This window comes from Serinus canaria, chromosome 9, assembly GCF_022539315.1.
Source record: "Serinus canaria isolate serCan28SL12 chromosome 9, serCan2020, whole genome shotgun sequence".
Lineage (NCBI taxonomy): Eukaryota > Metazoa > Chordata > Aves > Passeriformes > Fringillidae > Serinus > Serinus canaria.
The window spans coordinates 4,248,884-4,273,117 of NC_066323.1; the positions used below are offsets into that span (position 1 = coordinate 4,248,884).

The 24,234-nt window shown below is 47.0% G+C and overlaps 1 protein-coding gene across 4 annotated transcripts in view; it reads right to left on the reverse strand.

The window, feature by feature from the left end:
* Positions 1–24,234, reverse strand: part of TNIK (TRAF2 and NCK interacting kinase) — a 149,575-nt gene that overhangs the window by 106,044 nt on the left and 19,297 nt on the right. For all 4 annotated transcript variants that reach the window (XM_030226942.2, XM_050977929.1, XM_050977928.1 and 1 more), the window contains exon 2: positions 16,468–16,533. In XM_030226942.2, coding sequence (XP_030082802.2) covers positions 16,468–16,533 — 66 coding nt within the window. The remainder of the gene's footprint in view (positions 1–16,467; positions 16,534–24,234) is intronic.

Below are 24,234 nucleotides of genomic sequence, written 5' to 3' on the forward strand. Positions count from 1 at the left end.
GGATGCCACCAGCAGAGCAGAATCAGGCCAGGCTCTGCAGACAGGGGTTTGCTGCTCTGACTGAGCAGCTACAGTTTCCATGGTTAAGTTTTCATTCAGAAGCCAAAGCTACCCATACACAAAGTGAACTAAATCAGTTTCATCACTGAACCCTGCAGCACTACAGAGTCACCTTCCTCTGCAGAAAAAACACTGCTCCTCACAGATCCTTTGGCTTGTTGAGATCTAAGGTGTGTCTGCACCCTCCATAAGAGACCACGACCAGTGCCAGGCCCTGGGAATGCACAGATTGTGTGTGACGCCACCAAAAACTATCCTGGGTCCAGGTAATCTGTGTCCACAGCTGCCTGCTCACTCAGCTCCCTTTCATCCATTCTTCAAAGTCTCCCCTGATGCTTCCAAAAGTGATCTTATTCCTACACCGAGCCACTCAAATTTGTCGCCATCAATTCTGCACTCACACAGGTTTTCTCCTCTGCTGCTGAAGACAGACCAGCTTCTCTGCAGGACCCCAAGGCCTGCAGGGACCACAGCCAAACCTGCAGCTACCACAGCTTCCTTTGTGCTCTTTGCACCAGCAAGGGCTCTTTAGAGGATGGAGCATCTGCAAAGCTCATTCCCACAGCTAACAGCCTTCTCTGCACCGAGTGCTGAAGATGTGCTGAGACCTGTCTGGTTTTTTCAGCAGCAGCTTTCCCTCAATACTGACCCCAAAGCCAGTTTTTCTTTGAGGACTCAAGGTCAGTCAGACCTTGGGAGAGGCAGAGGGTGTCTGCTATAGGACGGTTTGTGCAGATACAGGGAACATATCCCAGGTGAATGGAGGAACCCGGATCCTTCAGTAACTGACTTGGACTTACCCAAACACACCCTACAATCCTCACACCTCACCCTCTTTGCTAAATCCTGTGTTTCTTGCTTCAGTTGCACCGCTACTTTTTCCCCTGGGTGAATCCCTTTTCTTTCACAACATTCCTTTTTCTAAACTCAGCAGTAGATCTTGTGGTAGCCTTTAATGGTGGGCATCAATAAAACAAGCCAGCCTTGCTAGTCTTTTGTTTTCCAGTCAGACATATGTCTGCTTTCTCCCCCTCAGTACTATTTTCCTCTAAGCACCAGCTCAGCTGAGGGACTCCTGCATCACTGCTGCCAGGCTGACATCATTTAGATGGATGTTGTGGGGCCAGTCACTCCTGAGATCTGCCTCACTCCTCCATCATTTGGAGGTGCTCATCTATTACAACCATTTCCCTTCACATTTTCCTTCACCACTCTAACAAATTATCACCATCCCTACCACATGCACTATATCTGCTACACATTTCTAGGTACCTCTGCTCCAAACAGTTTTATTAGAAGCCTTTGTACCCATTAAGGACTGAAAGGATGAGTGCCAGTGGCCTTTTGTAGGTTAATACACAAGAGATCAAGAGAGTGCAAGGTATTCTGTTTATTCAAATTACTCATTTTACATTATAATAGTATGAATATTAATATTGTCCATTGAAAAAGTGTGTTAATTAGGAGGCTGGCAGTTTTTTGGACCACTGCCACACAAAATAAGCACTCAGGGGTTCGTGACTATTCAAACCCACATCCCAAATTGCCATTTACAACAGTGGCACACTCAGTTCAAGAGCCAAATCACCAAAACAATTAACAAGGGAACAGCCTACAGAGGGTTAATATTACTTATTTTTCCTCAACTAATTTCAGTTATTCCCCTTCCTAGTAAAACAGTATTTAACCAAACCACAAATAATTTGCATAGCACACACGTGCTGGCTGCTGGGAGGTTTTCAAGCAAACAGAACAAATGCTTCATTAATAACTAAGTGCCAAGAAATGCAGAAAGAATTTTGTACCAGACTATGAAAACCAAAGTAGTTTATTCCTCTGAGGCTTGCCTTGGATTAAACACTATGCTCTTTTGATAAGACTGGTCTGGACACATGAGAAAATGGAGAAGGCAAGGTCCACATATGTACAAGAAGGACTCAAACTTGGGAGGTTGTTGTAGTTCAGACACAACTTTTTTAAGCAGGCAAAGCACTCACAAGCTCAGGGAGAAGCCTGGTCACAGGCACATTAATAGCACATAGATGATCTTTAACAGATATGATATTTCCCCTTTCCAGTTTCTGTTTCTATTTTTATCTGACAGCATGGATGTGCAATCTTCACTGTAGTCTGCTGATCTCAAGGCTAATCTTCGTTTTCTGCCAGCAAAATGAAAGGTCAGCTACAGACCAGACACCAGAAAGGCCTCCCAGATGCCTGGTATTTATGGACCTGGTGATCTGGATGTCAGTGAGCATCTTGCCACAGAGGAAGCAAGCAGAACTGCAGACCAGCAGCCCTGAGCACCACTGATCACCACCAGGAAACCAACAACGCTCCCCCAAATGCTTGAGATCTGCAAAACACATTCTTTTTCCCACCATGGAATAAACCCCAAACATTTTTGGTTTTTGTAAAACCAAGATTTGCACCAAGGGGTCCGATCTGAATGAAAACCTCATAGGTTTTGGTTGGGTGTTTTCCCAAGGTGCAGGAGAAGCACATTTGATGCCTAGAATCTTTTCCCTTCTGCTTCAGGGAAGGTGTTTTCCTTTAGGAACACTTTAAGTTGGAAACACAAATTTCCCACCTGTGAAGCCACTGCCATACCATAATTATTAAGGGTCAAAGTCCTTCTACTCCTCAAAGAGGTTACAGCCAAAATCTATCTTCACAAATCAGGGTTTCTCAGCATTGTGAGACTGACAAAACTTAGTGCCACCCTCTTGAACACCTCAAATAAGCTAACTTTACCTCATACCCATCAGTCAACAGATTCACTTTCCCTGCAGGACCTTCAGCAAAGCTTCCCAGCCCCATTTATGAAAGTAGAGACTTGAAAACATCTGCCAAGACACAATGACTTCATTTTTAGAAGCTCTCGGTGCCCTGACCTGCAGTGTAAGTCAACAAAAGAATGGGGTCTGCCAGCATAGCTGCAGGTCAGGTCCCCTTTTGCCTCAGTGTAAACTAAGGCATCTAAAATTAAAGCAGACTCCTGTGAGGATGACCAGGGCCTCTAGTCTTTGCATTCCCAGCTTGACATTTGGGGCTGCAGATGAGATTTTGCATGTGCACATACACACACACAGGCTTGGGGTGAGAGAAAGGTTCAAACAAAAGGTTCAAAAAGAATTTCAGGCTCTTGAAGACCATCAGTTGGAAGCAGCTGCAGAAACCTTTGATAATTCCCTGGGTTACTGAGCACTTTGCTGCTTAAATCTCTCCCTGGCCAGAGCTATTGCCTGTCACCCACCAAAAGCTAATCCTCTTTTTTTCTGATTTCATCTCTATCTTCTCTTTTCCCCCTCTCCATACGAGTGCAAAGCACCTTTAATCTTAATTTCAGATGTACTTCTCATGATGCTGCAGATGTGTTATCTGCCACTGACAGTATTTGCCACCTATTTCTCCTTAAAGGACACTGCTTGACCTTGTAACAGCTTCCATGCCTCCAGCTTTAGAGGCTGAGCATTTCTGTTTTGATGGATCACAAGTAATCACTTTTCTGTATCCATTATTAGCAGTGAACCAACTACCCAGCTTTGCTTCTGCTTTGCTGGTTACCCCCCCCCCCCAAATGCAGCATTTTTTCTGGGCAGAGACATATTATGGCAATTCAGACACTGACAACTGTGTAAATCACACCCAGGCAAAAGTTATTGATGACCTCATTCCAGTAAAGCATGAGATGATCAACCTGCCCCACGGTATTTTGATCATCTGAGAACCCTGAAATTGAAAGTCGCAGGCTCCATTTTGCTTGGAAACCTAACAAAAGGCATTAACTGTGACAAAAGGCACTTAGAACATCTCTTAAATTATCTCATTTCACACCAGCAGTAACAAATACTCATTTTCCTTTATTAACATACTCTCCTTGCCCATAACCTCTCTCATTTTTCTAGTTCTGAATTAAAATGCTTTCAAGTTATTGATCCCTTCTGCCGGAATTCTCTTCTCCTGTTTTTATTAGTTCTTGTACACAGCCTAATTTGAGTGATATGAACAGTGCACCCAGCATAAGCACCTCTCTGGCAGACCTGTCTCCCAGGAGCCGACGTGATTAATCTCTCCCGTGCAAGACAAGTCACGTTCCACAGCCCCAGCTCCTCCACACTGCTGGTGTGCTCAGAATGGCACTCTCACACCTGTTATTAAATTATGTAATTACCTTCTTTCTTCTCAAGTGCCTTCCCAAAGAGGCTGTAGACAGTCACCAGTAAGGGAAGAAGAAAACTCAATACTGGGAGCGTCTGCTGGAGCTTTCAAGAGCATTTGCTGTTGCCTGTCACTGGATTTCTCCCCGTGCCAACTCAGCCGTGGGCTCCCCCGCGCCCAAGGAACATTCCCTAGGCCTGGAATAGGGCTGAAGGCAGTAACCAGCAAAGGCACACACTGCTGTGGCTATGCCAGGAGCTGCATCACCTCCCCAGGGACGTGGGATGCCCTCACCGATGGCTGGGGCTCCTTGCACCCTCACTGGCAGGCACATTCCAATGCCAGGGGCTCAGCCAGCTCAGGGTGGGGCTCACACACTGCCCCCACTGGGCTTAAACCCAACTGATATACAGAGTCCTCTAAACACAACCCCAGGCACTGTATCACACGTTTAGGGCTCTTTCTAGAAGAAAGATGACAGATTTGGAGGGAGAAGAGTGATCTTAGACACACGGCACAGCCCAAAATTGTGCTCTCTGTGAGCCCTTCTGCTAATCCCCTTCTGGGTGCCCTGTGGAACAGCTGGCACCACTCTGCAACCCTGTATCTGCTGTGGAACAGCATGGGAAAAGCACCAAATTCCCTTGGCCATGCCAAGTTTTAGCTACTGTGGGCAGATGCAAGTTAAGAAGACCCAAACCAAATCCCCAAGATTGCCACAAGGGAGAAAAAGGCTGGAAGATGGAGGTGGTGCTGTAGTGCTTAACTTGGGTGAGCAAATGTGTTGTGCTTTCTCTGCACAAGGATAAATGCCAATGATTCACAGAGCCCAAGTCAGCCCAGGCCAAAGACACACAAATGCCATGAGAACCAGCCTCTCCCTCAAGCAGAAAGCTGTAACCTGGCTCTCCTGGGACTGCACAATCCAGCAAGCCAGCACAGCAAATCCATTTCCAGTACAAGGAGTTACAAGGCAGCCAGCATGAAGGAACAATGTACCCCCCCATCCATGGTGGCTTTTAATGGCTGAACAGTGACAGATCTTGAATCCAGCTGCTCCTGTCAGGGCTGAACTCCATCACTGCTGAGGGATGCCACAGCCATGCCCTGGACCACTGCCCAGCTGAGGGACTTCCCTGAGATGCTCACCACCCCCCCCCCAGCCCCCAAATCAGTGTGGAGTACCCCAAACCACACCATGACTTCCCCAACAGATGCTGGCTTTTGTCAGTTAAAAAAACATTAAAAATACTGGAGGAATTCTTTCAGCAGGTGTTCAAGGGCCCAGCTCACTGCTGGGCTGCTGCAGGATTTTCAGCTGATGCTGAGTGTTTTCTATGTGACCAGCACTCACCCCCTGGATGCTGTCCTTCAGTGCCATGGATCAAGACTTTCCTGCATTTTGGGCAGTTTCATGACTACAGCAAACAATGTTTCTGCAGAGTCCAAAAATGTAATCTGACATTGTGTTTCAGAAGCCTGCTTCACAAGATTTCCATCTTCTTTGGCAAACTACCCCTTGTGTTAGCTTTATTGGCATTCACATACACAATTCACAACTCATCTGGAACAGGCTATTTACAGAAATTCTGCTGAACTGGTCTTTCTATTAGTTATGTAGAAAAGGTTTGGCCTTGATCCTGGACCTGCTGAATAAAAGTGTGAAAGGGAAAATCTGTGAAGTCCAGGAATGCAAAGGCATTTCCACTGGTGCTGCCCACTTCAACTACAGCCATAACTGCTCCAAAAGAACAAGAGACTAATGGCAAATCCAGTGGAATTTGCAATTTTTCCTAAGCCCTGATGACTGCTTATATTGAATTTCTACCTCTGGAAAACAAAGATGCATTTCCAGCCTTTTGTATTGTCTGTGAGAGTTTTCAACTCCTTTTATGTCCCAGGTGGGGACAGGGGAGGTTGGCTGGAGACTTCTGAATGCTCAAGTTACTGAATGAGGCATCTTATCCTCAAACAATGGTTTTGTTCAGGGAAAAATTACAACACCAAGGGAAGTACTGGCATAATGACTTATAAACTGCAAGATATGATGGAAATCTCCCATCTTTTCAAAAGGGGATGCAAAGCAAGAAGAAAAGACTTAAGCTAGAAGGATGAAATGGCTCCCTGTCCCCATCTCACTCTGCTGGCCCCAGAGATGAGAGCAGAAGAGATGGTGGTGTCTCCCAGCACATCTGCTTACCTCTGTTTGCTTTCCCATTGAGGCTGACACGTTCAACCTTTCCTCAGCAACAGCCACCATAAGTTTGGGGCTTTTTAAATACAAATCTACACTGCCACACAAGACACTGACCTGAATGCAGGCACAAAGCCCCACCAGCCCAATGCCCTGGTCATTACACCATCATCAGGAAAGTTAAGGACAGGGAGCAGAGGCCTTGGAACAAATTCCTAGCTTTCCCTTCCAACCCTCCAACTATTTAACATTACAACAGGGGTTCTGGAGGAGGAGCTCAACTGAGAGATCAGAGATTCCCACACCATCCCAAACTTGAGCCCCCCCCCCCCAGGAATCCCTGCAGACCTTAATTAAGATTGCTTGCCCAGATGGAGGAACCACCCTGAAGTTCACACAACAACAGCTATGGAAAGGAAAACACAATACCAACCTGTCAGGAACAAATCACACCTTTTAGCTAATAATTAGGCATACTTTTATTAATGTAGCTGTTTTACTGTGTAATCCTGACCTCAATTGCTCTAGATACCATGTAGTCAACATAAAATACATTTCTTCACACTAACCCTGTTAAAAACCATTTCTTGAAGGAACAGAAGAACTGTAAGGAACTAACACCACTTGTTTATTGGTTTATTATAAACCAGACTTATTGAAATAATATGCACACTCAGCACTAACTGGGAAAAAAAAATCACATCAAGTTAAGGCCAGTCCACTGAAATGAGATGAGATGGGACCATCATCTGCTCCCTACAGTCCAGGTGGAGCATCTCCTCCAGTGACAGCAGCATGTCACCTGCCTAGCCAAGGGGCTCCTGCCTCTCCACCTCAGTGCCCATGGAGAGCTAACAAAGCCAGCACAGCTTCCAGACCAGGCCTGTGGCCTAAAATTAAATACAGGCATCTGATACCCAGTTCTGTCCTTTACAAAACTCTCTCCCTTCCACAGCTCCCATTTTTGAACACAATAGGCTGGATTACCTCGCTGTCCCTTTTTGTCCCTTCATGCCCAGGCCATTTCATTATCATTCACTATCAGGCTCACCTTGACAGTGGGTTAAAAAAGAAGAGGCATGCAGAAGGCTACTCTTTCTGTAATCTCACTGGGTCACAAAAATCCCTGCAAATATTAGAAACTGAAGCAAAGCAGCATCCCTTCCACTCTGGGGTGCTCCTCCTGCTGATGCTGCTGTGACTCTTGGTGAGACCCCCAACCACACAAATGAAGCAGCCCAACAAGCCAGGAGGATCCTACAGCCCCACACTAAATCAGAGATTCACACCAAGAGAAAGTCCACAGCCTGCTTCCAAATGCTGTGGGATTTTTTTCCTCTTCTTGCATAAGAAAGGCAGATTGGTGTAAATTTTTTTTTGTTGTTTAAGTCTTCATATTTGGAAGCAGGCTGTGTTTGCTTGGCACTTTCCATCTTTAGGTAATTAGTGTAAAGGGCTTCCCAGGTAAACCTAAGAATAAAGAGCAGATTTGAAGAGAGGCACCATTCTCTCTGCAGTGAGCCTTCAAAGCATAGCCAGAAGAAGCTGCAGAGCTCCAGCCAGCTCCCTGTAGGCATCACTTGCCTCCAAGTCCTCAGGGTCAGCCACAAGCCAAGCTGCATCAAAACTTGGAGTGACAAAAAAAAAAGACAAGCGAGAAACGTCTCTGAAGACAAACACCACAGCTCTTGCAAAAGCTTCAAATCCACAGCCTGGACCAGCGTTTACAGCTTGCTGCTCCTCCCATCCCCTTCTCTAAGCTTTCTAAAAAGTGCCTTCCTAGCTGAGAGTGGCACCTCCAGAGCTGGGAGGAACAAAACACTTCCCAGCTCCAAAACCTATTTTTCAGCGCTTCTCTCGGTTGTTTTCCTCAGCTGACCTAGTAGCAGCTGCTGCACTTGCTCCTCTGGGAATCAGCCTTGCTCCCAGCATTTTGTTTCCAAACTGTTGGTGCAGGGGCACCCAGCCTCCCATGGCCTCAGAGATCGATTTCCAATGCTGGTACCACCCAGCAGCTCTGAGCTCTGCCCCCCAAACCACCCCAGCACTGCTCTCTTTTCGATTATATCAGGAAAAGGGTAAGGACAGGGATGGGAAAGAAAGATGGGAAAGAAGAAGAGAGGAGGCACTTAGCAAAGGTCACTGGAGAAGTCCACAGCAGTGAGGTCCTGGCCCCCAGCTCCCTGTGCACTGCACCAGGCTCCAATTCACTACAAGAGCAGGTTACTTCTTAAATACAATATCCAAGTTTACAACTGCAAAAAACAGCAGGTACCAGCCTCTGCTGGGAGCAAGAAGCTCCTCACCTGTGCCCTGCAGCCCGGGGTTCCCATTAGAGGGATATAACCCAAGAGCAAATGTGTTTTGTAACCCACCCGAGCCTTAGAGCACCCAGCAGCCACAGCCACACCCTTGTAAAACACTGCTGGTAAGATACTACAGCGAGCAGAGCAATGGGAGCTTCAGCACACAAGAAGCCTCCCCTCCCAAAACACAGAGTTCTGTTTTCACATGCAATAACCCCAATTCTGAAAGCTGGCTCTTTTCTAAACGCCTCCCCCACACACTGCATCCTCACCTCTCGCTTTCAGTGCCCCCACAAAAGATCTGGCCAAGACTGAATTCCCAGCCCAGCCATTCCTCTGGGACAGGAGAATGTGGCACTGAACATGGTGCTTGCTCCTATGATCCACAAAGCAGCTGCTTGCACAAAGCACCTTGTAATGCCACAAGCCAAGGAGGGGGCTGCTCTCCCTCTGTTCCCTATCCATGCCTGGCACCCACATAAATGGCACTGCAGACCCAACCACCACATTCCCCACGCTTTGCAGCACCACTGACTTTACTTGGCATCTTCAAAAGCAGCTTTTTTAACCCTCAGACATTGCAGATTTTTTTTTTTTCTTGTCCTGCAAAGCTGTGCAATATTTACAGAATCAGAGCATCCAGCAATGCAAGGCAGAGTGGACAAATGTCACTCCACAGACACACCAGTCTGCTCCTGACCTTCACCCTGCCCTTTCCCTTCACAAACTCAGCAGGGAGGGAAAGGGAACAGAGATTTAAAGGGAGGCAATACAGAAACATTTTTAATCACCTTTTATAACCTGCATTCTCTAGGACTGAAAAAGCACCTTTCCCTTACATTATTCAGAAAGCAGCAAAGCTAATGTGACATATTGGTGTGTAGGTGTGTGGGGGCTGGTTTCTTGTCGGGGGGGAGGGAGGGCTGAGGGCTCGCTCTGTGTTTCAGAGAAATGAAGCAGCACAAGATGTACCAGTTGCTCTGGTAACAAAGCTTTTGCCTTTTTTTTTTTTTTTTTAAAGAATGAAGCATCATTTTAAGCATTTTTCGGTTCAGACTTCCTTGCCTGCATGGCAAAAACAAATCTGCATTTCAGAAACACACACATACTCCATTTGAGTCAGCATGGAAAGGACTTTCTCCTCCAGAGCTACTATAACATCGTGGAGAAGCTGCTACATTGAGGTTGCCCATTTTCCTTCTGATAAGGCTACAGGAGTTACCACAGACCAGCACTCCAGCCCAGCCCCTTCCTGCAACCCAGAAAGAGCTGGTAAAAGCCCAGCACCACCTGTGAGGTGGTGCCTGTGGAAGCAGTGGAGACCCCAGCCCTGGTGAGCATCCCCACATGGCAGCACCACCATCCTCTCTGCTGGCACACGGAGCCATCCCAGAAGAAACAATGGCTTAATATTTAATGCTGTGCTTGTAATACAGAAGGATTATAAAGCAGCTTTTAAGCCTTGTAAATCCATCCCACACTCAGGCCATCTCTGACCTTGAAGGTGATGAGCAGCCAATGCCCACCCACAAGGGTCTGCATGTGGATGTGGGTGTGAGTGTTCCAGCAAACACCAAAGCCATCCCAGTGGAAGGAAGAGCCTGGGACAGGGCAGGATGGGCAGACACAAAGTGCTTCCCTGCCTCAGTCCCCTGGAGCAGGCTCTCAGAGCAGCACCAAACCATGGGGAAGCCAGGAAGCTTCCCAAACCAGAGGGACCATCAGAGCATGAGGAGAGATGGCTACACACATTCACACATGTGTGGTTACAGTCAGCCTGCACCAAAAGCAGCCTCTGAAGAGCTTGAAAATTTAAAAAAAAAGACCCAAAGCTGAGGATATAACACCAGAACCACGAATGCCCAAATCACACCCAACCTTGCAACATCACAGTTCATTTTATAAAAACATGAACGTGGGAAATGAGAAATGCTCACAGTGCTCCTACAAATGCAACAGCTGTCTAGGGTTAGAGCTGCTTGTTTAGACTGCAAGATGATGGGGCTCTGAATTCCTTCAGCAGCCTGTGAATGGGGGCACCAGGTGCCCTGGGTGTGCTCAGGACCAGCACCCAGCACAGCAGGCCAGGTGTTGGGACAAGGGTGGCCGGCAGCACGACCTGCTCTGCAGGCACTGGTGAGCACACTTCAGTCTGGCCTCTCAGGCAAGGCACAGCAGTCAGTCTGCAGCTATAAAAGCTGTGTATGTAAACTACAGTTAATTCTTTACAGCAATAATCCCCAGGAAATATTAATTGTGTGCAGCATGGTAGCTTCTTCCACATAGATAAAGCAGCAGTGATTAATTATCGAGCTATTGACCATCAGCCTTTCAGAAAGGGAGACAATAAACCAACTGATGATTAGAAACAATTACTGTCATTCTTCACTCAGGCTAATTATCTGAATTTCTATTAATGACCCAGGAACCTGTAGAGTTTGTGATCTCACTAGGGCAGATGTAAGGGCCCAGCACTTGATCAGCAGCAGCCAGACTGAGACAGAGGTCAGGCAAGTTAAACATGGCACACACTCCACTCTATTTTCCCATATCCACCCTCAAAAATAAGATAAAGGTAAAAGGAGTCTTCTAAAAGTCTTTCCTTAGGATATTTACCTGCTACCCCACCAGCCTGCACTGATGAAATGCCTGGGGATGCCAGGAGAAGGATGTCACTGTGCATGGAGTGCACAAACAGCACCCAGGAGTGCAGGACACACGTTATCCCTCCTCCTCTGGCACCTGCAAACTCCAAGACAACTCTATCAAACACAGACTTGATAGAATGTGCCTGGGACATTCCCACAGGTTTGTCTCAGGAACCAAATTGTCCCAGCAGTCCTGCTGCTCCCAGCTCTCCAGCAACAGGTGACTTGGATTTCAAATATTTTACTTTCTTTCTAATATCCACACACCTCAACCTCTCCACCAACTAGGTCAAACCTGGGCATTTGCCTCCAGGTGGATTGGCCCTGACTTCTGGTAAATACCAGCTAGGCAATAAGTCCTGACTAAAGACCCTGGGATGAATTTCTTCAATCTTTTGCCATGTGCATTGTACTCCAGACAGAGAGACAACAAAAAGCAATTGCAAAACCCATATTCCCTTCAAACAGCTGCCTCACTTGGGCTGGCAGAGGACTTAGAGGTGCTCCACCTGCCCTGGGGTGGCTCCCAGAGGTGATTCCCCTGCCCTGCCCCATCAGGTGGGATGGTAAAGCAGCTCCCTGGAGGGCCACAGCTGACATGGGCAGCACGTGGATCCCAAACGCTCTAAATGAGAGCACAGACTATTGCTGCCTAATAGTTTGCTGATTATATGGCATTTACCAGATAATTAAGCAATCAATAGTTATTGTGCAGTTACAGAGGTGCCCACATACTCTATCTTGTACCCTGTAAAATAAAACCTTGCTGAAGCTGTAAATGGAGAGCCACATCCCCAGGGCACCAGACAAAGCAGGATCTGGCATTAATGACCACTGTCCTCCTGGCACAGTTGGGAAGAAGCACGTGAGTATGTAATCTCAACATCATTTACTTCCGTGTTGTAAAACACACAAGATGAGAGGTACAAAGGTTACCATCTGATCTATTTCCTGATTTTTTTTTTCTCATTACTGTGAAGGTTTGCATCAAAATCCTCCCTGGCTGACACCAGCCATTGGCGACTGTGCTAATGGCCATGGCTAATCCCTTAAAAACACTGGGGGATTGCTCTGGTTTTCCACTTACTCAATGCACAGTAAGTAGCCCACTGCATATGTCCCCAAGCTTTGCATCCATCTATTGGACAGGTATTTCTGAGCAGCCCAGAGTCCTTTTCCTTTGAACCCCTGTATTTATTGGTGCTGGACACCCCACTGGTTATGGCCCTGATCTATCCAGGCAATCTAAGCACATGCAGTATTTTAAGGAGTATTTGTTTGCTCTCATGCAGAGTAGAAATAAGCAGCAATAATAATGTTCTGGGACATAAAAGCAGCATTTCCTCACAGTTTAGATAATGCTCTGAAGGATCCTAGTGAGTTTTGTGTTTAGAGTTGCTTTCAGCCATCAGCTAAAAACCAGTGAGGCAAAGGCTTAATTCCCCAAGTCCAACTCATTGTATTCCTGATAGTCGTTTCCTTAAATACCTATAACAGAAATAAAATCCAAAGACAGAAAAATTCACTACTGTAACAATGTCTGGCACAGAAGCTAGCAAGTTCTCAGTCTTTCATCAAAACCAGTTTACAATCTGTAACATTAGATGCAGGATTATTAGAAAATAAAGAAAAGCTTCCGATTCAATTAGAGAGATAAATCATCACCAGTGCAGTCCCTCATTAGAATAAAAATCGAGCTATTCACGAGAGAATAGCTCGATTTTTTTGTTAAGCAGCGAACAAGGAATGTTATTTCTCTCTGCATTTTTCCAAAGTGAGGAGCTTGTGTGGGGTTAGAGAAGTGAGAGCAGAGCAGGTCCCTGCCGAGGGCTCCTGCAGTGCCCAGGTGTCACTGGGGTATGGCCACAGCTGGGAAGAACCAAAGGGATATTTTAACCTGCTCTTCTGAGCAAAGGAAGACCTTTACTTGAAAATACAGAGGTCAAACAGAGCCCATGGCCTTTGCCTCAAGCATAAGGCTCAGAAAACAAGGCTTTGATTCACAGAAGCACAGTGAAGCACCTGAAAGGGATCTTCAAACCATGACCCAGAAAGGAGGATCAAAGCAGCAGCTGCATCCCGATGCAGACAGGCACTGCTCTGGCAGTGGTGCCCTCCTTCTGGGAGCTCTCAGGGTGCACCAGGCTTGGCCAACACGACTCTCCTCCCACGAGCAAGGAGAAGGCATGTGCTGTGCCAGGGGCTCCCCAGCCACTCCAACGCAGCAGATGCTGAGGCTGGCCTCCATGAATCCCTGCTCTCTGAAGGCTCCTGTTACTGTGGTATTCCCAGACACTTCTCAAGGCTCCCCACCATGTAGGGCTGAGAGATCATTCAGCAGTAAGAAGATAAAGGGCATGCATAACCACGCCCTTTATCCCATGGGATCAATGGGAAGCTTGCACCTTGCACATTTTCCCCCCAGGTCCTGGGCAGGCCAGCTGGTTATCACCAGGACAGCTGCAGTCTCCAGCACAAACCTGGCCATGCAGCAGCATCAGGCATTGCTGCTATATCAGATTTTCTAGGAGAAACATCAAGGCTGCAGCACACAGACACAAAACATCATCCCCTGCCTGGAATAAACATCTCACTTCTGCCTCTTTCCAACTGCAAAGTTGCCTTTCTTGCTTCCGAGAGGGACCAGCCATGAGAAGGAGGGGTGATGCTCACCAGGTGACTGCTCCTGGCTGAGAGCACAGGGGTTGGACCTGCTCGGGCTGGCAGCCAGCACCAGAACCCAAAAACACAACCAGAGGTGCAACAGCCTCTAGGAGGGCAGCAAATGGTGCACCTCAAGAAACACAGCACAGAGGGTTAGAGGTAGGTCACCACCCCTGCAGGGACTTAGCAGATATGTAGATGTGGCACTTAGGGACATGGTGGGCTGGGTTATTGTCCAGACTCAATCTTGAAGACCTTTTCCAAACTAAATGATTCTGTGAACAGTCCAGCCCTGCCTGAGAGGGGTTTGGAAATGGCAATGGAACAACCATCTAATTACAGAGGACGCTGCTCCTAGGTACGGATCACTTCTAAGGGCTGACTTAGAATGGAGCCAGAAGGTCTGTGTGTGTTGAAAGTTGATCCATTTGTTTTGCTGCAAGAGATAAATACAGCAGTGGTATCTGGAGAAAAAGAATCACAGAGATCTTATTTCCACGCTGGGTTTTAGGGTGGGACACCATAAACAGTTATGTATGTTTTATTTCAAAGTCTGCTTTTGTTTATAGAGCGTGTGCTACTCCAGGACTTCAGTTTAGGAGAGCTGTAAAGTCAGGCTTAGCCTGAGCTCATACCTCAATACTTACTAATTTGGTTTGGACAGCAACGTTTTCCCCTCCACCCCCGTCCCCATCCCGTCTGGCACCGGCACCACGTGAATCACACCGAGGACAATCCAGTTACTCCAGCACATTAAAAACAGTAAGGAGGAGGATTTTCCCCTTGTACAGCACGGGAAAAAGGAACAGAGAAACGTTCAGCCTACACTTGGGACATTTCTGGGTGTTTTTTTCCCCTTTGAGGTAACACACAGAAAGAATTGAACCCAGCAAGAGGAAACCTGATCAGCTGAGCCACACAACCAGCAGCACCAGCTTATTTCCCTTTTTTGCTCTCCGCAAAAACACGACACTTTGAAAAGGCCGTTACAGGCACATAGTTTCCACGGATTGTTAGAAATATGAACCAGTTAAAATTAGGTCACCTTCCACCGTTATTTTAGCAGCTGAGAAGAAAAACAGTTCAGAAGGGAGCTCCCATGGCAGGGAGCACATGGTGGGAAAACAATGAATACCAGAGGGGAAGGCTCCCTGGAATATAACCTTGATAAGAACAGCTTTGGGGTGGGGTGGTTTTTCCTTTGTTTTTGTTTTTTTTTTTTTAAATCTGTTTCAGTTCAAAAATTCACACATTCAAAATTCCAGAAGTTCCACTTCATCTTCGGTTCACTTCAATCCCTCGATCCTTCTACTGACAGGATTAGTCTACAGCAGCAGGAGGATGGGGGAATCTTGGCTCTTTGAACACCATTCTCTTCAGCAGGGGCAGCTCACTGTCTTTCAGAGCATGACAAGCAAGAGCTGAGTCTCCAAAACCACAGAGAAGGAGCACATGAGTATATTCTTTTCTATAGTCAAAATGAAACATGGGCATGATGGGTAAGCAGGATCTCTGTGTGCCCACACACACATGAGTACACGTGTACACAGCACTTGTGCCCACACATACAGGAGCTTCTTGGAGAATGAGGCCTAGGGGAGGTACTGATTCCCAGCAGAACCATAAAAGTTGGCAAATTCCTCATGCAACCATGACAAGAAACATCTCCCCACCACATATAAACACAGATAACCCCAGACCTTGAAATAATTAAATCCCACCCCAAATGCACAAGAACATTCCATAAAAAGACCCCACCAAGATAACAAAATCTGGAAATTCCCCAAGCTAAGAAGTGTTTGGGACAGGTGATATAATACAGAAGAAGGGCATTTTAAAGATTCTTGTAAAGAAGTTCATGCTTTTAAAAATCCTGCTCTTCACAGTCCCTTCACTACTCTCATCTGGATTGCTGCTTCTTGATGTTTAGAAAAATTTAAAGCAATCCTACTGACTGTAACAGGCACTTTAATAAAAACATTTTAATAGTGTTTTTAATCCTGTAGCAGGTTCCTGCCAGTGGAAAGGATGGCAGCCAGCCTGTGTGCAAGCAGAGCACTAGACTGTAGCAAACTCATTTGGCAGCCTATTGCAGCCATAAACTCAGCTCTTAGACGAGATCAAGATTTAGCTATTAAAGCACAGACTTCTCACTCCCTCCTCATCATCTAATCAATAAAAAGCAACTGGGGGGAAAGGGGGAGAAAAAAAAGCAATTCATTTTCTTGTGACAGCTTCAGAGCTTACGTGAATTGCTTATTATAAGAGCTCTGTGTGCTACACGGTACATGCACACAAGACCAAAGGGTCAGAGTTCAGCAAGGCTTCTTGTCAGGTTTGAAATGGTCAAAGCCTAGTCAAGGTGATGTGCTGGGATGCTCCAAGTTCAACACACAGCCAAGGTAAACAGCATCTCTTCAGCTGGAACTCTTACCTTGTAGACCTGCCCGTAGGTACCATTGCCAACGAGCTCTACCAATTCAAAGATTCCTGCAGGATCCTAGGAGAAAAGAAAAAGAATGTTAAATAAGCAATATTTATAGACTTCTGAAAAAATAAATGTTTGATGAAGATCAATATTTCTCTGACAAGGGCTTTGAGTGGTTTAAGGTTTTCAGGCAGACAAGGGATGGGAAATACAGGGACAATGAGCAGAAGCGTGGCACTGTCCAGGTGACAGCCCTGTGTGGGCAGCACAGACCTGCCAGGTGCTGCCCACCTCCAGCACCTGGGCTGGGAGATGCCAGGCAGGTGCCTGTGAGTGAGCATCCATCCATTTGACTGTCATCTGCTTGATCTATGAATACTCAGGGCATGCTTTAAATGCAACAGCAAACATTTGCTATTAGAAGTTAGATTTTCTTATGTATCAGCTTTGGAATTAAACAAGCCAACTGGCAGGATGCCATTCTAGGGCTCAAAACAGAGGTTTCCAGGTCTATTTCTGGGGTCAGCAGCATTAGTGTTACTCGGTCTAAAGGCCATTTTTGGTTTGGTGCACCCTGGCTATTGACATCCCAGTTTGCCAGTTGAGATGAGCAGCTCCAAGGCAATGCTATATGAGGACACAATACCTTGTAAAGGTGGCAACAAAGCACAAAATCCTGTCCCCAGGTCCGCCTGCACTTGGCATGTGCCCAGCCAGGGGAAGTGCAGTCTCACACACATGTGCACCCACCAGCACAGTCCAAAGATGATACGAGCAGTGAGGTACGAGGGAGGGTGGGGAAAGAAGGAATAACCAGTGCTATTTTCTCCTCTTGGTAGGTTTTCCCCTTCCAGAAGCTTTATTTATACTCTCCTGCTCCTCCTCCTTTTCCTGTACTCAGCGCTCCAATTTTGGAGAGCACAATCCCCCTGGAAGCTGGCAGATGTGGAGGCATCCTGACATCCCTGGGGTCTGTGTGTCCCTGAGCCCATCCACCCAAGGGGTGACCTTGTCTCCCACACCACCACCCATCCTCATCCTCCCTGCTGGGTTTTGAGTCACTTGAGCTGCTGGATGACTTGGCATCCCAGTGAGCCCAGGGATACCATCTCCCAGGGATACCTGCCAAGGAGGATCAGCCAGCAGCACTCCTGAGGAGAGAGGAGATGGACACCCACCACCCCACTACAGACACAGAGGTTTCATTCATTACAAAGCTGCATGAACTCAAGATGCTTGTGGGTCCAAAAGTCAAACACTGGATCATTGTGAGAAGCTGAGAAGCAAGGTTCATCCAGAAAAAGTAAGTTAATCAGAGTCCTGACATGGCTGGGGCAGCTTTCCACCCAGCCAGGAACACATGCTGCTGTAGAGTAGCTGGGGTTTGGCACAGCTCTGTGACAGGGTGACAGCAACCCCTCTGACCATTCAGAAATGCCACATCCCCCTTCTGCCTGCTCCTCCATCACGTATCAGCAGCTTCTTCAGGCTGCCTGGGAAACCCTGGGGTACTCCAGGGTGGGAACCCCACCCAGCCTTCTGGGACAATCTGCAGCAAAGGGCAGGGAAGCTGTGCTGGAGGTCACCACCGAGGACACATCTGCCCTGGTGCAAACACACCTGTATCCACACACTTGGGCTGGACACAGGTGAGGCTGCAGTACAACAGGTTTCCAGCGTGCAGCATCTCAGCTGGGTGTGGATAGCCTGTGGGTTTTGCTGCCTTGGTACCAGGCAGGGAAATGCCAGGAATGGATGGGAAAGGGAACTGACACCGGGTTTCCACACTGGGTGAGGAGGTGGGGGAGGGGGAAACATGGCAGCAGCTGCTGTTTATTTTTTGAGTTTCTTTCCTAAGGGTTGTTCTCTGCAGTGCTGAAACAACTCTGAAAGAGGCTTTTCCAGTGCTACAAGTATATCTATTTTTGAATATTCACTAGGAGATTAAGGCAGAAGAAAGCTGTGCCTAGGGCATATGCTTAGGAGGTTTGGAAAAACATCCAGGGATGCAGCTGGCCATTTCTGATAAAAAGAACTCTTTTTTGCAATAAGTTTTCCAACTGCTTTCTACAAATCCTAAAACTCAGGAGCACCCCATCCCACCATCCCACGCTCACTGCTCTGACATGCGCAAACGTCATATTTGTGGCTCCAACAGATTTGCCCGAGTCCATCCATCCCTTGTTTGTGATGCCAGTCCCACAACTGCCTCTACTGTCACTGTGCCCAGGGCAGCTCTGTTCCAGTCAGGGGCAGCTCTGTGCCAGGAGGGCTTTCCCCCATAGCTCCCATCACCGACACTTTCCACTCCTGACATCCCATCCTGGCTTCCACCAGCCAGGCAGTTTCTCTGCTGCAATGTCCCCTTCTCCATCCTGTTTTCTCCCTGCATTTTTCCAGAAGCATTGCCAAGGTAACTGGGCATCTCTCAGCACAGCCAGGAGTGACACTGTTCCCCTGACTGCTGCCACAGGCAGCTCCACCTCAGCACAGCCAACACGCTGGGAGCACCAGCACTGTCAGGGAGCACAGGGGGCTGGATCTCTCCTCCCAGACCTGCCCTCCTCCCATGAAGCAGGTAGTCAAAGGGAAAAGGCTCTCCCCAAGAGCCACTATTAGAACCAGGAATAAAATGCTATTAATGGCCTTTCCATAAAACACGCAGCAAAGGATGGTGTGGGCAAGGGAAAAAAAAGCCCTGCTTCCTATTGGCCTCCCCTGGACTGATTGATACACAGAAAAGAGATTTGCATCTTAAAGGCTGCTGGGGAATAGGCTGTCCCTGGTACCAGGGGCACACCCTGCACATCCCACAAAGCCCCTGCTGAGATGCTGCAGGAGGGTACCAGAGCAGCTCAGGCAGGCTGGAGCGGGCAGGGAGGAAGAAAAATAGAGAGGAACACAGCATGGGTGATGTTAGCCAGGGGAAAAAGAAATCCACCCTGCAGAGCCCCAACCAGGACCAATCCAGGCCAAGCAGGGAATAATCTCAGACCAAATATAGCCTGTGCTGCAGATCAGGGCTCACAGCAGTGCCGAGCTGCACTTGGCTGGGGGTGGCTGCAAAGCTCATCCCACACAGCTGCTTCCAGCCTGACACCTCCCTCCTTCTGCTGATGCCCTCTCCTCAGTCCAGGAGGGACACACAGGTGATAAGGCTGCTGCAGCCTGCTCTTCCCACACCCCAGAATGCCTTCACAAGAACTAATGTACCTCCTGTAATTGCAAACAGCTGCACTGAATAACAAGCCCACAAATAAAAGGAAAAAATGAGGTGAGCTGTTAGTTTAGGCAAAGAAGGTGCATTGTTTAAAACAGGGGGAGAGAGACAGCATTTGAGACAAACCCACAAATAATTTTCAGCTCTACATTAGCTTCATTTAACTAGAAAAGGATTTTTACAGCTGTAGCACCAGGACTTTGCCAAGATACTTTTAACTAAGGTAGGGTCCCTCCCTTCTCCCTGCTACTCAGAGCTTGTGCCAGAAAACACAGGAACAAACTCAAGCTCTCCATAAAATATTCTCTCTGTAAAGCAACAAAACACTCAAGAGGACTTTTCATCTACCCATTGGGATGGGAAATGTTTCACAGAGTAGCACCTGCAGCAAGGGTTGTGCAGATCCAGAGTTCCTCCAGGCAGAGATGGGTTGGGACCTGCCCAGACCTGCCTTTTGTGCCAGGATATGACCATGCTGCCACAGGTAAAGCCAGGACAGGCTCAAATTCAAGTGGGAAATTGTTATGTTTCTACTAATCTCTAAAGAAAATCAGTGGTACAAAGGTTTCAATGGCTAAAGCCAGTCTGAGACACAGAAGAACACAGAGGCATCATCCTTTCCAACAATATCATGGGTAAGGACAAAAAAGGCCACTTTATTTCAGTAAACAGTGTATTTGAAACTGGGGTATTATCAGAAAAGGGACTTCTGTGTGTGGATGATAAAGCAGGATATATTCAAATTTCAGTAACAAAACAGGCCTCCCTTTTGAAGACTTATCAGCATGGAGCACACAGTGGGGCTGGCAGGTTCCTGGTTAAAACTGCTCCCTCCCTTCTGCCTAACCCACAGAACTAAAGCTGAAAGATGTCCTTGCCCACACCACAATGTGTCAACAAGTCCAATGCACAACACTTTGCTTGAGGAGACTATTCAGAGAGCAATATTCACACCCAGGGCTAAGTCACCTAAGGGCCAAGGGCTGCAGATGTGTATCAGTATTGGCTATGGTGAACAGAAGACAAGTGCTGCTAGTGAGCAGAACACAAGTTAGCCATCTTTAAATACCACTATGCAGGTGTCCATAAACATGAGAAATATTTATACACAGCCTGTACACCAAATCTGCTTGTTTTTCCTTGAAGGAGACTCATTTTTTCTCCCTTCTAGCCCACACAAAAGGGATGTAACAGGAAGGGTTACATGAGGAGACAGTGGAAAGATGCTGAGGAGAGGGGAACCCAGGGGCACACCAATTAAACCACGATTGCTGCGGATGCACAGGAGGGGAAATCAGAGATTGGAGCCTCTGTAATCACTGTGCACTTAGTCCCCCAATTCTAGCAGCTAATGACAACTTCCAGCCAAAAATCATGGAGCTACCCAGTCATTAAGCAAATGTTACAACCCTAGAGAAGGAAAAAGCACTATGTAACCAGAGGCAGCACAGTTACGGGTCAGTAACAGAGGAGCCTCCCCAGGCACCAATCAGCTAAAGCAGCTCTGTGGCATCAGAAGAGTTTTTTTAATCTCCACCAAGATATAAAGCCTGTGCACTAATGCTCCCCAGCATCAGGATATTATGAGCCTTTGCCTTACATCTCCATAATAAAACAACCTCAACAGGAGATCCCACAAAAAACAAAGCAGGCTTACAAAGCCATTTACTCATCACCCTCAACATGAGACCCAGGGAGCTCTGTCTGTGTGCAGGTGCCTCTGCCTAGACAAGTCCTGGGAGTTAGAAAGAGAAATTTTGGCACTGGGAAGCACCAGAGGGTCATTCTTCCCAAAAAGCTGGCTCTTGTAAACTAATGGCAATGCCATGGCACCCAGACAGCCCAGGAAAGCCATAATCCCACCTGGCATCACACAGCGTGGCATGGCAGAACTGTCAACCCAAGTGGTTGTCTTGAGGTGACAGCTGCCTGGAGAAAGTTGGGTTTTCCAACCCTACCAAGCTCCAACCAGAAGTGAAAGATCATTGATTCAGAATGTGAGAAAGGTTTTGCAAGCAGTGCAGGAGAGACAGAAAAGCCTTTCAGCAGAAGAGCTCAATAGGCAAAACTGTCACCAGAGTAACATTCCTGACTATGCAAAGCATCACTGCAAGGAATGAGTACAAGCATGAAGCCTTTTGTTCTCACACTATAGACCTGCCCAGATTTCATTTCCCCAAGGCCAAATGCTGGCTGGGCCATACTCTGTGAGGCCACCTCTCATGTTAGAAGGAAGCTTTAGAAACTCTGCAAACAGCCATAAATCTCCCAGGCATCAGGACCCCAGTGACCTCAAGCTCTACAAAGTCCCCTGCTATTCCTTTTGAAGGGGCATCAGCTCACTCCTTTTGCAGCACTTTCTGCACTGGCTTCTACAGCAGGAATTGAAGCACTTGTGCAGCGTGACAAAACAAGGTCTGGATCACCTTGGGGAAGTTACCCCAAATGACACGCAGTTCACAGAAAAACAGAGGGGTTTGAAGAGCACTTGAAGACACAGCTGCTTTTTAGTAATCAGCTGGCTGTCTCCATCTCCAAGGCACTTCTAGTTAACAGCCCTGTGAGTAATATGAAGATGGACTGCACAAGCCAGGAGAGGATTGTTAATATAGCTGCAGACAGCAGCAAACAAAGCAGGAAGGCAGAGGCCAAGGCAACAAAACACTGACTGAGTCACTGGGAACTTTCTAAAAAAGATGCTGGGGACATGACTTTTTCAAGTTTCAGTCACACAGACACAGCCCTAAGGCCGCCCATTAATTAAAGCAGTGCAAAAAAACCTCAAAAGTCTGCACAGGTATTTCTGAGATAAAAGTCAAGCAACGAAGCAGAATCACGCTGGACTACTGGATGTTACTCAGCTCTCACAGGGATTGTTTAATCTCACGCCTTCTCCTGCTAGTTTTGGTACCTTCCCCTCCTTCGCCCACCCATCCAGAGACTCACAAAACAAGCTATCATCAATGCCATCTACCACTGCACCTCCTGCCTACTCAAGCAATACAAGCTGCTCTACTTGGAAGAGTAATAATGAACTCCCCAAGGGCTTTGTTTTCATTTTGGAAAGCAGTTTGTCCTCCCTCACCCCCAAACACCCAGCTCCGTAACTTAAAAGAAGATGTTAGTCAAGAAACGGCGTTACTACACAACGCAAGAAAAACTGCTCTCAAGGTTAAGTTACTAACAGAAGAAAAATTTCTCCCCTGGACACCTGAGAAGCCTGTTTACAAATCTATTTGAACCACTCCTCTGCAGCATCTCACCAGGAGATGCTCTTCCAGGCCCTACTGAGAGCCACATCTGTGCTCTGTCCATTCCCCCTTTCTGAACCATAAATCCACTCTCCCAGGTCTCCAGCACTCTCCTCTCCAGCTTCTCACTGCAATAAAGCTCCAGCCACCATGTGAGCGTCTCTTTCCTTTCCAGAATGTTAAGACCTGCCAATAGTTGGCAGCAGCAAAATTAAATAAGAACTAATCACCACATTGGGCTTTTCAGTCAATAAAACTGTATTACTTCTTCAACTATTACCTGTTCAATTTAGGATGTAAGTGTGGATTTGTAGCCCCCAGCCAGTAAAGGAATAGCCAACACCAGTGCTTAGGGAAGAAAAATACAAAATGCCTTATGCACATAGACAGTTCATTCCCACTTGGTTCTGCAGAGACCAAGCCACTGAAGCTACAGTAACTGAGTATTCCAGATTTCCTGCTCACAGACTCAAACTTGCACACACAAAATTAGAGTTCTTCTGACCTAGTTTCTCCTTTCTAGCACGTCAAAAGAAAAAGCAGCCATTCTGTACCCTCTCCACAAATATGAAATGTGGGAGCTCTAAGCCTGTAAGGAACACATATACTGACCTGGAAAAAAAATGGTTTTCTCCAACCAAAATGATGCAGTTATAGCACTGCAAATGGTGGGTCCCACAGACCAAGATGCACTAGTGATACCAAGAGAGGACAACAATGACATACATAAAATTAACCTCCCTCCAATGCTGCATGTCAGAGCAGTCCAGGCTAAGGAAAAGCCACCCACAATCTACACATTTACATTAATCAAAACAAGGGTCCAAGCCTCCTTCCCACTCCTTCAAAAGCATGGAGAGTTGTTGACACTCCTTCACAACACGGTGAGTTCATCTCTCCTGATGTCATTCAAGCAAAAGGCAGCAAGCTTTGACTTGAGGCTAATGAAGATGAATGTGTGGTCTCTGTGAGTCTCAGCATAATAAGAAAATGTTGAGATATTCAATAACCCTCAAGACAACACAATTATATTTATTCTTCATTTGAAGTTAGTCTCCCTCCAAAGCAGCCGTTCCTCTCATCCTTGTAAAGCTCTACAGCACTTTCCACAGATCACCAGGAGAGACTCCATGAATTGTTTGCAGCTGTATGACAAGCCCACCTTCCAGCTCACAGCAGACTGTTCATCCAGAAGAGCCAGAAGCCAATCACACCAGAAGCATCGGCAAGAGCACAACTGCTAAGTGAACCCCAAGGTTTTCAGTGCCTTGCTAGATGAATGCAGCCTCAGCGCCATCAACC